The sequence below is a fragment of the Heliangelus exortis genome, chromosome 9 (assembly GCF_036169615.1).
Source record: "Heliangelus exortis chromosome 9, bHelExo1.hap1, whole genome shotgun sequence".
Lineage (NCBI taxonomy): Eukaryota > Metazoa > Chordata > Aves > Apodiformes > Trochilidae > Heliangelus > Heliangelus exortis.
The window spans coordinates 8,315,483-8,330,446 of record NC_092430.1 but is presented as its reverse complement, the minus strand read 5'-3'; the positions used below and the strand labels follow the sequence as shown (position 1 = coordinate 8,330,446).

Genomic DNA, 14,964 nt, shown 5'->3' with positions numbered 1-14,964 from the left:
GAGTTCACAGCACTACAATTCTAGCCTTGGTGTGAAGGCAATTCATCTGTGTGGTGAACTGTTTTGTTCAGAAACACCTTGATTTTGCACCTCCCAGAAATGTCTGTGTCCCTCCTGACCAAACTAGAGTTTGCACTAGATCCTTCCTTTTTTAAAACCCATAAACCTCTCAAAACAGTAATGGAAAAAGACCTGATGAGGGTCTTGTGACCAGAGTACCTCCTGAACTTGCGGGTGGTCCAAAGCAGCACTCCACACCTACTGAACTACAGCACTGCTCCAAGTGAGAAAACAGCACTCTCCAAGCCTCCCCACTTTCTTCATTCAAGAGGATAAAACATGAACAGGAAAGTCTGCTAGCTTGACAAGTTTTGTCCATCTTCCCAAGACATGATACTTCACACCACAACAAAACACTAACAGTCACTGTACAAAGCAAATTCAAGGGGTATAACTGTAATTCTCTACCTGTAAGTTACCAGTATAAAGCCACAGAAGGCTGCAAAAGAAAAGGTTTCATAGCTGACATTAAAGAAAGCAAAAAGAACAACGTGTCTTCTGGTGGTTTTGAACAACAGAGAACCTACCTGCATATGCTTTTCCAGGCAGTAAATCTGTACATATTTTCAGAACTACTATGCAATATAAACATCCAATCTTCCATTTGATCAACTAACCTTACAGGTCAGACAAGCTGGCAGCAATTTTACTTCAGAACAGCAAGCCACAATTAACTTCGGAGCTTGCAAGTTCTTCAGTTTGAAATAGCAGGTCACATACTACTGGTATTACATGTATGTTTGCTTCTTGCTTGGAGTAGAAAGCTCAAGGAACAAAAAGGCAACTAAAAATATATCTGTTTTATTTACCAGTTTTCTAAAAAGCAAAGTCATAAAAATTAGTCACAAGTGGCAAAACCAAAATATATTGCACAGTGTACAGAAAACATTGTTGACATGTTGACAAAGTGTCATCACAAATAAGTCATCTGACAACAGTTTGGAAAAATTACAGATTCAGAATCTTATCTATAAATGGAGGCATGTAGATTTAAAGTTACAGGAAAATATTGTAATACCACCCTGTAAATGCAAACACTTTAAGGATGCAAGATTAAGTCCATAAGTAAGCACATCCACAAAATGCTCTAAATATACTTCTCTCTTCCTTTCACTAAGTTATGGTTACAAGATGGTCATAAAAAAAGGAAAAAAAAATGTGAATAAAAAAACTGGAAAAAAAAAGCATGCTAAAGCAAAGAAGTTCAAAGTGGTTGAGAAGTCCCTGAAAATAACTTGTATAATTATGATGCACTCCTTATATAAAGCTTTTATTTTTCCCAAAGCCTGGTCCAATTAAAACTGTGTTTAGATGTAAAAATGGAATATATGTAATATGCTGGTATAGCTGCACTGCTCCATTTATGATAAACACATTTTATAATATCAGACTTGAACACCAACATTTTAAAGTTTCTCATTCAGTTTATATTTACATATAAGTTTGACCTTGCTAAACTATTAAAAATAGGAACCAGATCTTGCCAGGTAGTGCTTCACACTACATTTAAGTTACTTATTTTTAAAATTGCAATTCTACTTGTCTCACAAGTTCACACATTTTGCTCGCTGCAGAACCTGTCTCCAATGCAGATTTTCTCATGACACTGTCACATTATCAATTACTTCACACAAATTATTTCTCCCACTAAGCAAACACCAGTCACTTCTGCATGTTTTTGGTTGTGTCAGATTTAACTTCATATCCTCTTTGTATGCCAAGAGGAATATTTTTATAGAATGAAAATATAATTAAAAACCAAAAAGTTACATTTTAAGTGAACACAAATGTTATCCTAATAAAAAAGAAAATTTCCATGAAAAATGTTAAGACAGTTAATTGAATTATTCCATGTTTTTCACCCCAAGCTGACATCCAGCAATTCTGCAACTAAATGTCCTTTAGTTAACCAATATATTAAAATTACTCTTGTGTTCTCCTCCCACATCCAACATGTATGAACAGCACAAGAACATAAAGTACAAATATTCAAGTCAATACAATCTCAGAGGCATTGAAATCAAACCCGTGACAGCAGATTCCAGCCATGCTAAATTTCAGATTATGCAACTCAGAGTGAAAGTCAGCATTATTCTCAAAATCACTTTTTTATAAGAACTATCTTCAAATGAGAAGAAACCTCTAATCCTCTCTTGCCACATAGATGTTTGATGTTTGTTTAACCACACAGGGAAAACCGACAGCCAACCTCCAGACAGAATAAATTGGAATAAAGGTTAAAGTTACACCAAACTTTATCTAACAGTCACTGGAGCATTCACTGGAGCATACACAGTCATCCTCTGTGGTCTTAGTTTTTAAAATCTTTATGCCTTAAGGTTTCTTGTGTGTAAATTCTCAAAAATGATGCTTCAAGGTAATAAACAGTTCATAGTATTGAGCATCCATTCAAATAAAAGGCTACAAAGTTGTCAGCACTCATCTATACTTTCTTACACATTCATATAAGTATTTTAACCCAAAAACCATTTTACAAAATTAGTTCAGCATTTCTGAGACAAAAACAGTTCTGATATTCAAAACTATAGTAAAACCGGATGGCATCAACTGGTATGAGAAGGACAAGTGTGAACTGATTTGCTTGAAGATTTTTTCTTCTACTGCTGGACCACTTCAAATATTAAGAACAATGCTGAAGAGCCACTATGCAAGATTGCCAGAGCAGTTGATAACACTGAATCATTACCAAAAGATTTGAAGAACCGTATGTTTCTAAGGGGAATCTCAGTACTCATTTGCCTACTCCACAAAAACCAGTAGGCATCAGTGAAAGTTTCCATACTTTATAAAGAAATAACTGAGGCATAAGTGCAAAATATGAGTCTCCTTTTTAAAGAAAAGCTATACCATCTTCAACAATGTCCTTACTGGGAAGAGATTGCCACCATTTAAAAAGAGATTCATTTACAAATGACTCTTCTAGAGCAAGAAAAACATTTGTTTTTATGAAGTGGATTCATCTTGCTGGATACAAGATTAAAACCTTTATGGATCACCACTGTAGTTTTGAAGCAGCTTTGAAAACATCAGGCTCAAAGGCTACGTTTGTTCTTCACTGACATGGCTCAGGGAAACCAAGTTGTTTTCCCCACTGTCTTCTATCATTTCATTAAGGTCCATTTCATGGATTTCTTCATGATACGATGCATAAAAATTGCTCTGTATATTGTCCTCACAAAATATACATTCCTAAAAAGAAAAATTATAGAAACACTTGTTAAGTCAAAGAAAAAAGCTTCTCTAAACTACAGCACATTTCCACGGGACCCCAACTCCAAGGGAATCTTCACATCTGTGCTGCAACTGCCAGAATACTTTCCATTCCCAAACTTTACCCCAATTGCTTTATAACATGTAGTAAATCAATACAACTCCTTGAGCACACTACGGGAAGCACTTCTGTCATAGATCATTTATAATGCTGACACTTCACATGTTTTTCCAATCACCTTTTCCTCCATTTGATTGCTAACCCTGCAGGACTACATTCATGTCAGTTGTTATGCTTAAGAGGCTGAAGCAATTTTATGCTTACACAAGTTCAGTGGTACAGTTTGAATGTTGCAGCAGCATTAACATCAGGATTAGGATTCCACTGCAGTTCTGTTAACACTGACTTTGGAAACACTCTCATGCAAAGAAAGCCTCTGCATTTGGTAACCTCTGTGCAAGAAAGTCACAAATGACAGAAAGCTTAGGGAAAAGGAAAATACACAGACAACAAATGAAATGGCAAGGATGTCTCTGTTTGGTTTGAGGTTTTTTTTGCTTTACAAGCCATTAATTCATTAACAGAATCAAGGTGAGAAAGGACCCTGCATGAGACATCTGATAGAAATAAGGAATAGTGTAGTGCCACTAATTTTGTGCTTTCTAGAAAGCAATGGGTATTAATTTCTGCACACAATAGAAATTTAATGAAGTTTCTGGCTGTAGTGCTAAAGGATTTTGGACAGATGGACAGAAATTTAGAAATAGGAAGGAAATTTCCCATACTCCATTGACCACTAATTTAACATTCCCATTAAAAAGCATATTTACAGTAAATTAAATAAGGACAGAAACTGCATAGAAGTTGGAATTAATTTTTTCCTCTACATAATTGAGTAAATTTTCATAGCAATAGAAATGGAGAAGTCTAACATAGGCAGCTAATGACTTAAGCACTTGTACAAGCAAAAGTACCTAACTCATTTAAACTTACAGAATTAGCAACGGTTTTTGGCAGTCCACCTTGCTGGATCCATGGATGGACTTCAATAAGCTCTCTTTTTTGTTCTTCTGTAAACTTTGGCTGTAGTTTTTGCATTTGCTTTAATTTTTGCTTATCTTCTTTTAAAACTGTTTCCAAATCTCTAAAAGAAAAGGTATATAGAAGTTGAGCTTCAAGAGTTTCTGGGCTTTATATAAAGTTACATAGTCAAATGCTAAGATTTTTAAAGACTATTTTTGTTCCGTAATGTTAAGCTTATCAATCTTATATTGAAAGAAAATCAAGTGTGGTTATTTCAGCAGCTCTACATTTGCAGTGACTTTAATGCATCTCTACTGGCTCATTGTCTTTGCAAATGCCATCAGTGAAAAATTTTATTGGAGTAATTCAGGCAGCACCAGTGAAATCACCAAGATCTCTGCTTTCCCTCTGCTGCAGCAAGTTCCAAGCTCTCCAAATGGAGGACAAATCAAAACAGTCAGTAGATGTATGTTTAAGATACTAGAGAAGAGGATGGATATGTTTAGAGTCACCAAAAAAAGATTAAACTTCAGGACTGATTTAGAAAATACTTCTCTATTTCAGCAGCCAAAGTTCGCTCTTCCCCCCAGTACCCATGATTATTTAGAAACTCAAAAAAAAAAAACCCTGCACCACACCAAACATCTAAAAGCTGGATATCTCTATAAAAGATGACAATAGAAAGCAAATTCCAAGAAACTCACTACTTCTGTTCATTACAGCATACCTAAGAGCAAGTTGGCTTTATCCTTCTCTTCCTCAGCATCATACTGACAACGAGCTTAATTCCTTTCATCACAATATCCTGTTTTACACTACTTGTTCCCTTTGGCAGGCTTTGCTACTCTCACAGTCTACTGTAATTTCCATCTACAGTTGCCAACCCTTCAGGCTACAAAAAACTGAGATATGCCAAGGTATTTTTAAATCTAGAGAGAAATTCTGAAGTTATTAGGCATTTTCTATTTTTTCACCATCATTCCTGCACTTCCGCATTTTGAAAGTTTGCTTTCCTTCCCTATCAAAAGACTTGCCTTTACTGAACCTTCCTATTCCTATCCAGATATTCTGTGCTTTCAAGAAATGTAAAAAATACAAAAAAAAAAACATGAAAAAAAAAAATCAGCCAAGTCGCTCCCCCTGTATTTGATCTTTGCTACTAAGGTAGGGAATAATTTAAAATAAAATTATTCTATTGTTTTTTATTATTTTTATTATTTTATTTTTCTATTAAAAACCTCAAGATTTTTAGCTTCTACTTCCTTTTCCTATTTGAATGGGAATTTATGGAGTCAAACATGAAGTTAATGCAGGGGCAAAAAACCTCACAAATGCAGAAAACAGCATGCCACTGAATGTGCCATCTCAAGGACAACAGTCAGATATCCCATGTGTAGACCATCATTAGATCCTAACACTTTCCAGAATCTCTACTCAGACTACAAGGACTTATAGGCAAATGGTTACAAATCACTAACTATAAAACAACTTCAAAAGAAATAAACAATTAATTTAAACTCTGGTAAAAGATCTAAAAATAAAGGTAAGCCTAATCAACTAATTTTCACATTTTGACAACTTCTTGTGCAGTATACAAAAGATAAAGGAAACAAGAATTCTTGGCACAGACAAACATAATTCAAACACAGACAAAACCAGTTTGCTTCTATGGAGACAGATATGTGTTTTTACATCTATACATCCTGCTCCCCCCAGCATATGTACAGTTGTCAAAGGACTACAAGACTGGAGTTACCTTGAAGGGATCTGGTAAGTCATCATAACAGTGTCATCTGTGTTTGCCATCAACAGCCATATAGGATCCTGAAGCACATATTTAATGAAGTGCTCACTTTCTTCCATTTCTGCCTTCATTTTGGTTTTATGATGATTTTCTGAGGAATCAATACTCCCAAAGTATTTGCTGGTGTGACTAGTTTCACTACTACCTTTAAAAAGAAATATAAACATGTCATTGTAAGTTGTCAAATGCATAGATTATCTGAATGAACTTGAAAATAAGAGAAGACTAGAGAGAATTGGAAGTATACATATAACTACTACCTTATTGTTTAAGCAGAGGTAACTTCCACTCCTAAGTAATTGCAGTAATATTTTTAGAACTCAAGTTCTCAAGCTAACTCTCCATTAAATGGACACAGAATCATTAGCCTACTTCAATTAAAAATGAAACGTGGAGTAGGGTATTTTCATTATTCTGTCATACCTGTGTAGTATCACAATTGGCTATTTTACACAGTGAAGCACAAAACCTTTAATTTTATGTAAAAAAAAATATACATCAAGAATGAACTATGCAATTGCAATTAAAGAGAAGGCTTCTACATAAACCACTTTATGTTCAAGTGGTGTTGGGAATCTCTCATTCTCCAACTCTTTTAAGATGCTATGAGTACTCCCTGCAATGATACCTGTTCTGCTTCCTGACATGCCACAGCCATTGGATCCTGACCCCAGAGACTCTGCAGCTGCAGATACACCACTCCCTGAAGAAGCTGAACCTGTGCCAGAACATGCATCTTCTTGAAGTAAGATGTCAAGCAGGACACTAGACATGGAGAGGGCATCGCTGTTCTGAGCATCCATTGGAGATTCAGCCTAGTGATAAGAAGGGGAGTTACAAACCACAGCACAAGAAAAACAAAAGGAAGAAGCCTGTTTAGAAGGCTTAAGGTTGCAACTCCAGCCTGTCAGTGACTAAGCATTTCCTAGGTACTGTCTGATGCCTTTAGAAAATCACTAATATTAGTATACATACACATTTCTCTCATAGAAGCCTTTATGGATATATTCATCTGAAGTTTCTGTAAGGATTTTGTTAAACTGATGCATTTAATTTGAATGAGCCTGGAAATAAAAAGAAAACCAAAAAAACCCACCCTGAAGTTACACAATAACTTAGCATAGTTTTAAAGCACCAAGTAACAATAAAGTTATGGTCTGCAAATAATACATGCTTCTTTTACTTTGGTTGCTTGTTTGCAAACAAAGATGTGATTTTATTTTAAGTCAGCTTCTTTCAGATTACAGATTGTTTCCCCCTCCAAACAAATTAGCTAGCCTGAAACTTATTTGATAAAGATGAAGTGCTTACTTTAAATCTATTTCAGTGCCTTCCAATGGGCTTATCTCCATTTGTATTTTTCACAAAAAGTGAGAAAAAACTTTTAGGCTGTGTTTTCAAGCTTCCTAGTGTAACATTCAAGGAACAACAAACTGTTTTTCATTTTTAAATTTTTTTAAAGTCTATTCTGATGATTATATTTCATGTTTTATTCAGTCTGCTGAATCTTGAATTTACTCACTGCAATTGAGAGTCCATCTCCTGGCATTATATTGACTGATTACTATCTATCATTAAAATTTGGCTCTATAAGTGAAAGGATTAAAAACTACATAGCAGAGACAGGGAAATAGGGAGGAGGGGGAAAAAAGTGATTAGGCATCTCTACACATTAACAACTTCCAATAAGCTCAGGATGGTGAAGACTTCAAAAAAGAAAACAGAACCCATCAGCATACTTACTGGACAGGACCCTTTTCCAGTACAGTTACCAGCTGCCATGATTTTGCCTATGGCTCCTTCCTCACTTAAAGCTCCATGTAAACCTGCAGGAGGGCCACTTTCAGCAGTTTTTGTAGTTTCTTCTAACTGCAGAAGATTCAGAGGAGAACTGCACCTCGACTGGAACAAAGGTGGTGAAGCCTGGTCTTGAGGACTCACTGACTGTGGAGTGCATGAACGGGATGGCTCATTTCGTGGCTCTGTCACAAGAACCTTTTCACTCTCTGCTGGTGGGCTATAATGGAATGGCTGTGCTGGTAAAAACGCCTGCTGTGGGAAAGGGCTGGGTGGAGCAAATGGGGGCTGTGTCGGAAATACTGTCTGTGATGGGAAAGCAGAATGGGCAGGGAAGCTGGGTTGGCTGTGGTAAACTGTCTGAGGCAAGTTACTGTTCATCTCTGGGTAGACATAGTTGGGGAACACAAGAGCTACGACGGGTGTCATAAGGGGTGCAGGGAACTGGGACGCTTGCACAGGGCAAGTATTTCCAGAGTCTGGCAACTGATTAAAACCAGAAAGTGAAGTCTCGGGAGCCGGCGGCATTGTCCCCGCTGCTGGAAAAACAGGGAGTGGGTATGCAGGCATAACGGTGGGAAAAGACATTGCTGAATAGCTCGTTTGTGAAGTGTCTGATGGTGACCAAGCAGTGGTATTTAAACCTTGAAGGGGGAACCGATGAGGGAATTTAGTTCCAGAAGTTGTACTGTCCGAAGACTCCTGTGGTTTAATGCGCTTTGATTTCCTGTTCTTTACACTTTTCTTCCAAGGCTGATCCACTCCAGAAGTGCCACTTCTTTGTCCACGGCCACCTGAAAGAAAAACATCATGAGGGATCCTACTTGGAATCTAATGGGATCCCTTCCACATGGTCATCCCTAGATGATCAAAACAGCAGCTCTGGACTTGGCCTATCTAAATGGAAGCATTTGAGAAGAGGTCAGGTTCACTTTTACCTCCAGCACAGGAGCTGAGCTAACTGGGCAATGAAAGCCAAACTGACACCATGGAAGAAGAGGGAGAAGCAGTGGATCAGTTGAGGATCAAATGTATGTCACCCAAAAGGCACAAAGCTGCAAAACAGTGGCTCCTAGAGGTGCAAATGTCTAATTACTCCAGCAATTGAAATGAAAGCATTTCTATAGAGTTAAGGTCACGCAGGTTTGTAACTCAAAAGGTGAAGAAAAAAAAAGCAGGAGAGAAAGGACAAAAATTCCTGAGAGGAAAAAAGTATATTGCCTTTACAACCTTTACTTTATAAGTCTGCAACTCTTCTCTAGGCAAAGGCTGCCAAGTTCATCTGATTAGACATGACAAAATTTGTAACATACCCTCTAGCAATGAAAACTGCTCAAACTTTTAGTTTGCCTAAAGCTAATTTAGATAGGCTGCAAGTTTATCGAGTATAAAGGACACAAGGGAACTAAAAGGTTCCAGAACAGGTTTCCTAAATCAAGAACCTGCATAACTATTTAAATAAAAAACGAAAGCTGTGAATCTTCAAAAAATGTCAGCAATGTCTGACTTCTGTTCTGTGGCAAGATAGAAATGGAAATAAAGTCAGATCAGTATCAAGCACTTCTGAAAATGCCACTGGAGTTTCTAGTAATAATAAATAAAACAATCTATAACAGCTAGCCTGTGCCATTTCCATCCCACTGATCACATTATTAACTTCAAGGCTACCAAACAATTATCAGATTGCTTTGCTGACTACACAATAGTGGAACCGGAGAAAGCAGATGAAAAGAAAGGGACTGAAACAAAACAAACCCACAAGCCTGAAAAAAATACAAATGGAAAGACAGAGGGAAAAGAAAAGCAAGGGAATACAAGAACAAATACAGCAAAAGTACGATTTTGTCCCTTGAAAGCAGATGCATGACAGTGTAGTGAACAGATAAAAATCAAAGTATGAGTTAGCAAAATGTCAGTTATTTCATTAAAGCTATATCCCATGCTCAATCTTCCAGCAAGACTTAACAGAAAGAATCTTTCTGTGGATTTTAAAAATAGCACACAACTGTCACTACACACAGTGGCTCCACAATAGAGCTAAAAATGGAAATGGCCTCTCAAAAGGATTTGCTTTCTACATAAACACAAATTTTAGCTTGAAAAATATTGCCATACCACGTTCACCAGGCCGTCCTTTGGGTTTATCTTGTAAGTAGTAATTGCAGTGTGGCTGAAAAATATTAAATTTCTTGATTTCTTTAAACTTATTCAAAAAGCTCTGCTCCTCTTTTTGTGTATGCACTGCAAGGACTTCCTTTGTAAGACCCAGTTTTTTAAATGGCTCCTTTTCTTGATTTACATGTGCAGAGCCAGATGGAGGAGTGAGAAGCTGGCCATCTAAGAGTTCTGCTCCACTCGGACCATCCTCTATCATTTCTGCAGAAACAGGAGGAAAAAATAAACCAAGATGAGCTACATCAAGCTCTGTATATATATTTTTAAGATACTGCAACTCTGTAATAATTTTGCTGCAAGTTGAAAATACAAATTCTGTTCCTATTTTCATAAAATCATTTTAACTGTAAGAAAATGTAAGTCACTAGCTGTTTATATGTCTGAAGTTTAAAGTTGCTAGCAATTGCCATTCTGGAGAAAATTTACTAACATCATACCTAATTCAGGTTGTGTTTTTTTGTCTCCAACATGAACTATGGTGCTACTGTAGCTGCACTGACTTGTGAGAGACACAACACTTTCAGGCTTGCCAGGTAGAGCCAGAGATGTTAAGTGAGCACCAACCACTGGAGGACCATTTGGTTTACCAGATGACTTCAACACAGCAGGATCTATTGCAAGAAAGAAAAAGTAGTTGTAGTTTAGAGAACATAAACAAAAGCAAATGCAAGTTATATGTTGCTAGGGTTTAAAACCCTAAGAGAGGCTAAACTGTGCTTCATAACACACAAAATTAACGTTTTACCTTACTTTATGCATTCCTCCAAGAATGCTTTAGGATAGAATAGCTTCTGAACAACCAGATCCGATCCTTTACTTTCACATACAGCCAAACCAAATGTTTTCAATGAAGAACTTTTTGCTCTTTACTGGTCTTGACTCTTCTTTCAAGGCACAATTTTGGAAGAAAGTCTCTAGCCTCTTCCAGTCTAAGATTAAGCCCTGCCCAGCTCCCATACTGTTGTATGCTAATCTCCATCATTAACTGTTTATTATAACAGCTTTGCTTTGAGTGCCCACCAACCTAAATTCTCTCACCTGGAAGCTATACACAATAATCCAGCAGAGGTCATACCTGTGTCTCATAAAACAGCATTAAAATGTTCCTTCTCTAGTAGGAATACTTAATGTAACACATATTTAAGATCTAAAGTTTGCCATTTTCATGCCTAACAGTATAGTGGTAGCTTCATTGTTCTCTGCCATCAGTGCACCCAAGAGCTAGTGATCCCACACCTTCCCCTGTCAACTGGAACTACATGGACTCTAAAAAGCAGGATAAATTGTGTTCCTAATTGTATGATGTTAGTCCCACCATTTTTCCCTCTAGTTCTCAAAGGCATTCCAATTCCTTCCACAGGACTCTTCACTCCTATGTATACAGATACAATCCAGTTTGATTCTAAAACCTGCATTAGAACTTCTTTTTGAAGCTCATCAAAAGCAAATGCAGACAAGCTCTCCCCCAAAACCAAATTTGGAGAAACTCCACAAGACCCTTCCCCTTCAGCCTCATAATGGCAAGGTCAAACCAGCAAGAACCTCATTTACATAAAGTTCTTGACCAGTTTTACAATACTTGTACTAACTAACTTGTACTAAACACATTCTTCACTTTAGCTCCCCATCCAGATGGGGACCATTATCAAGCACTACACTTAAGACCTAACAATATAAGGTAATGTTTTTTGCTTCAGACTTCTTGGGTAACTATCCTCAGTAATCACTTTTATTTTCATGGCTAGACATTCCTTTCAATTGGGTTCCTGTGCCACTCACAAGACTGAGGGCAGTCTGACAATGCATTTTACCCTCTTGTTCCCCACACCCCCTTTTTTTCAATGTCCACAAAGAAGAAAATAGAAGAGTGATATGCATATTTTTTGTTGCAATTAATTAAGTGCCAGGTTCTTCAGCTGATTGTTGCTACAAGTTCCAACTGTTAAACCAACTTTTTAAATTTTACAATTACTCAAATCCTAAAACTCAAAATCCTGCTGTATTTTGTACAGTACAAATAAGCTTATTGCATCTACAATCAAGGTATTCAATCATCTACTCAGTATTTTGACTGTAGGGAAGATATTAATGATAAAAGTTATATCACCAAACATCTACAACTGAGAAAACAGTTTTTGCCTAGGCTACACTTTCACTCTGCAAAGGTGTAAATCCAGCTGGCTGCTAGCAAAAATGTATCAATCAAAAGCTGTGACATAGAGATACCTGCCAAGGGCTGTATAGTGTTATCAGGTGGTTTTTGTTCATGAACTCCAGAATTCAGACATGAACTTGATGAAGGTTCACATTTTCTCTTAGCTGTAGCAGGCACATTACAGCTTTCTAAGTACCTAAAATACAATTTTTAACATTAGATATGCAAGTCTCAAGTCTAGAGGCAAAGAATGATTAACACACTTTTTGCTTACCTGATTACACTGTCCAAACAGCTAATCTGCTGGTAAGAATACACAGACTGTTCTTTCCAAGTCAACTCTTCTGTAGTAACATTTTTAGGAGAAGCTGCTGATGTAGTATCCTTTGCCACTGTATCTTTCACCTGACCACTAGGGCCACTTTGTTTTTCTGTGAAAAGAAAAAGCTATTATGCAACTACAGCATTAAATTGCTGCAAAATCCTCTAAGTGCAACAGTAAATGTTTTAACTTATGCATATTTCTTTGCACATAATGAGTGAAAAATGGTAAAGCAAGCCAAATATTTGCACACTACTAGATAATAATGCAAATATTTTTGTCATTGTGCACTCTTGGAGATGGTGAAGTTTAGTTAGGCTGATGCATATGGATTCAAAGGAACAGTTATTATGGCTGTAAGAAAATACATATTATTATGAGAGGTAAAACCCACTCAGTAGGAGTACAGCTCTAGCACTCATAGATTATAACAAATTCTTAGAATAACCTATTAATGTATGTAGAATTTAAACCTCATTAGTTAGATTTCCATTTATTAACTTTGAAATTCCAGAGGTTACAATGAAAACAGGAAAAAACAAAAACCAAAACATTTTCAGCCTAATAACAGAAAACATGATGTCTGACTTGTAAGAAAACAAACTACAATTAAGGTACTTAAAAACAACAGCTTCAGGACATGCCTTAATTTTACACCATTATCAATTCAAGCACAGTTGAACATGGTATTTCCCTGAACACTATATAGAGACACAAGGCAATTTAATTTTAATAGGAAGGAACACTGTCTTAATGCATTGATCAGAACTCAACTAGAAAAAAAAAAGAAAACCAAACTACTGTCATATTACACAAGGCACACTAATAATTAACTTGCTAATGCCTTACCTGCAACAAAAGGCTCTCTCTTACATTCCATTTTTGCTTTATTGTCAGTGAAAATACACTGTCCTATAGTTTTGACCTTACGGGCATCTTGACAAACCTCCTGCAAGCAGGCCATTAAAAAGAGTTACTAGAAAATTCCAACAGAAAGCATCATACATTTAATTCACTGAGGAATCACTATGCAACAGTTTCTCTCTACCTTACAATTAATTTGATCATGGGAGAAATCCTGACGTATATAATTTTATTGTACAAGCAGCAGAATTTTGGAATTAGAAAGACAAGACATCTAAAATATGTTTTTTGTACACAACCACTCTGTTTTGTTTCATATAGCTGAATGTCTTAGATAGGAAAATATAAAGAAGCGCTACAAGGAAGACTTCAGAAAAAAACAGTATCTCACTTGACAAAAAAAGTATTGCTGCTAAGACCAAGCATTTTTTGTGCCAGCAGCCTAACCAAGCACTGACAGGATGCTATAGATATACACTGTAACAGTCTTAATCATCTGTGGAGAAACTTTGACTTTCAGATTTAAACACAACTTGGTGAGCTACTTTAAATTTGAGAAGAATGGCAGAAAAGCCAAAATTACTAGAGATGTTAGAAGGTGTAGCTCCTTTGACTACATCCACATTCAATACTTTGCTGTCTGTCTGATCTACTTTGCCTATGGAATAGTTCTGTTAAACACTGGCACAAGTTTAGCACCACTATTTTGTTCAGACTGATGAACTATGAGTTACATCTCCTTACCAGCAAGATGCAGCAGTGACCCCATCCACAGCAAAGTTATGTTTCAAGCTCAGAAAACACATCACAGTGTGTTTCCACAGCATAAAAATTGACCAAGACTAAGCAATTAATAATTTACACAGGTATTACTGAATTTCTTTTCTTAGTATCATTTGGGAAAACAGTATTTAGACAGACTTTCCCCTCAATAAACATGCTTTTGAATAACCAAGTGTTCTTCCTAGAAATTTAGGATACAACATATAATGGACATTAGAATAAGTAAACACACCGTACAGTTTTAAAATCTTTATAAACAACAACTTTCACACCTATAGCTGTTCCTCAGTACCCTGAGACTTCATCTATACTAAATGGTTTTTTCCCCTTGGAAGATTTTTTTTTTCCATGTTAAGCAAAAAAGATGACTTTTTCTTTAATACTTTCTTCCATCTGTAATTTGAAAATTAAGTTACAAGTGAAAAAAACCCTCTTTATCTACTTTGTTTTGTGCCACATCCTTGAAGAAGAAAAACCAAACCTACTGGTTTCTCCTTATGAGCATCTTCATTGTTATTTCCTGCGCTGTCACTGGAGGATGCCACACTCATTAAGTGCTCATGTGAACCATTGCTACCGAGACTTCCATAGCCACTGGATCCACTGTTGTGTACAGGCTGTTAACAACAGAATACATTTTAGACAGACAGACAGACAGACAGACAGACACACACACACACACACACACACACACACACACAGTTACCAGTAAAAAAGGCTTTATTTGTGGGTTACTTTTGTTTGAGTTT

General features: G+C 36.6%; 1 protein-coding gene across 9 annotated transcripts in view; it reads right to left on the bottom strand.

Annotated features, from left to right (window-relative positions):
* Positions 1 to 845: 845 nt before the first annotated feature.
* Positions 846 to 14,964, bottom strand: part of PER2 (period circadian regulator 2) — a 47,138-nt gene continuing 33,019 nt past the window's right edge. For 8 of the 9 annotated variants that reach the window (XM_071751875.1, XM_071751874.1, XM_071751876.1 and 5 more), the window contains 11 exons: positions 14,701 to 14,832; positions 13,418 to 13,517; positions 12,521 to 12,677; positions 12,318 to 12,442; positions 10,529 to 10,702; positions 10,032 to 10,292; positions 7,863 to 8,710; positions 6,748 to 6,934; positions 6,072 to 6,264; positions 4,286 to 4,436; positions 846 to 3,270 (listed from right to left, as the gene is read on the bottom strand). In XM_071751875.1, coding sequence (XP_071607976.1) covers positions 3,121 to 3,270; positions 4,286 to 4,436; positions 6,072 to 6,264; positions 6,748 to 6,934; positions 7,863 to 8,710; positions 10,032 to 10,292; positions 10,529 to 10,702; positions 12,318 to 12,442; positions 12,521 to 12,677; positions 13,418 to 13,517; positions 14,701 to 14,832 — 2,478 coding nt within the window. In that variant the 3' untranslated portion in view covers positions 846 to 3,120. Of the gene's footprint in view, positions 3,271 to 4,285; positions 4,437 to 6,071; positions 6,265 to 6,747; positions 6,935 to 7,106; positions 7,184 to 7,862; positions 8,711 to 10,031; positions 10,293 to 10,528; positions 10,703 to 12,317; positions 12,443 to 12,520; positions 12,678 to 13,417; positions 13,518 to 14,700; positions 14,833 to 14,964 lie in introns of those variants that run through there. The other variant, XM_071751883.1, reaches the window with a different exon arrangement.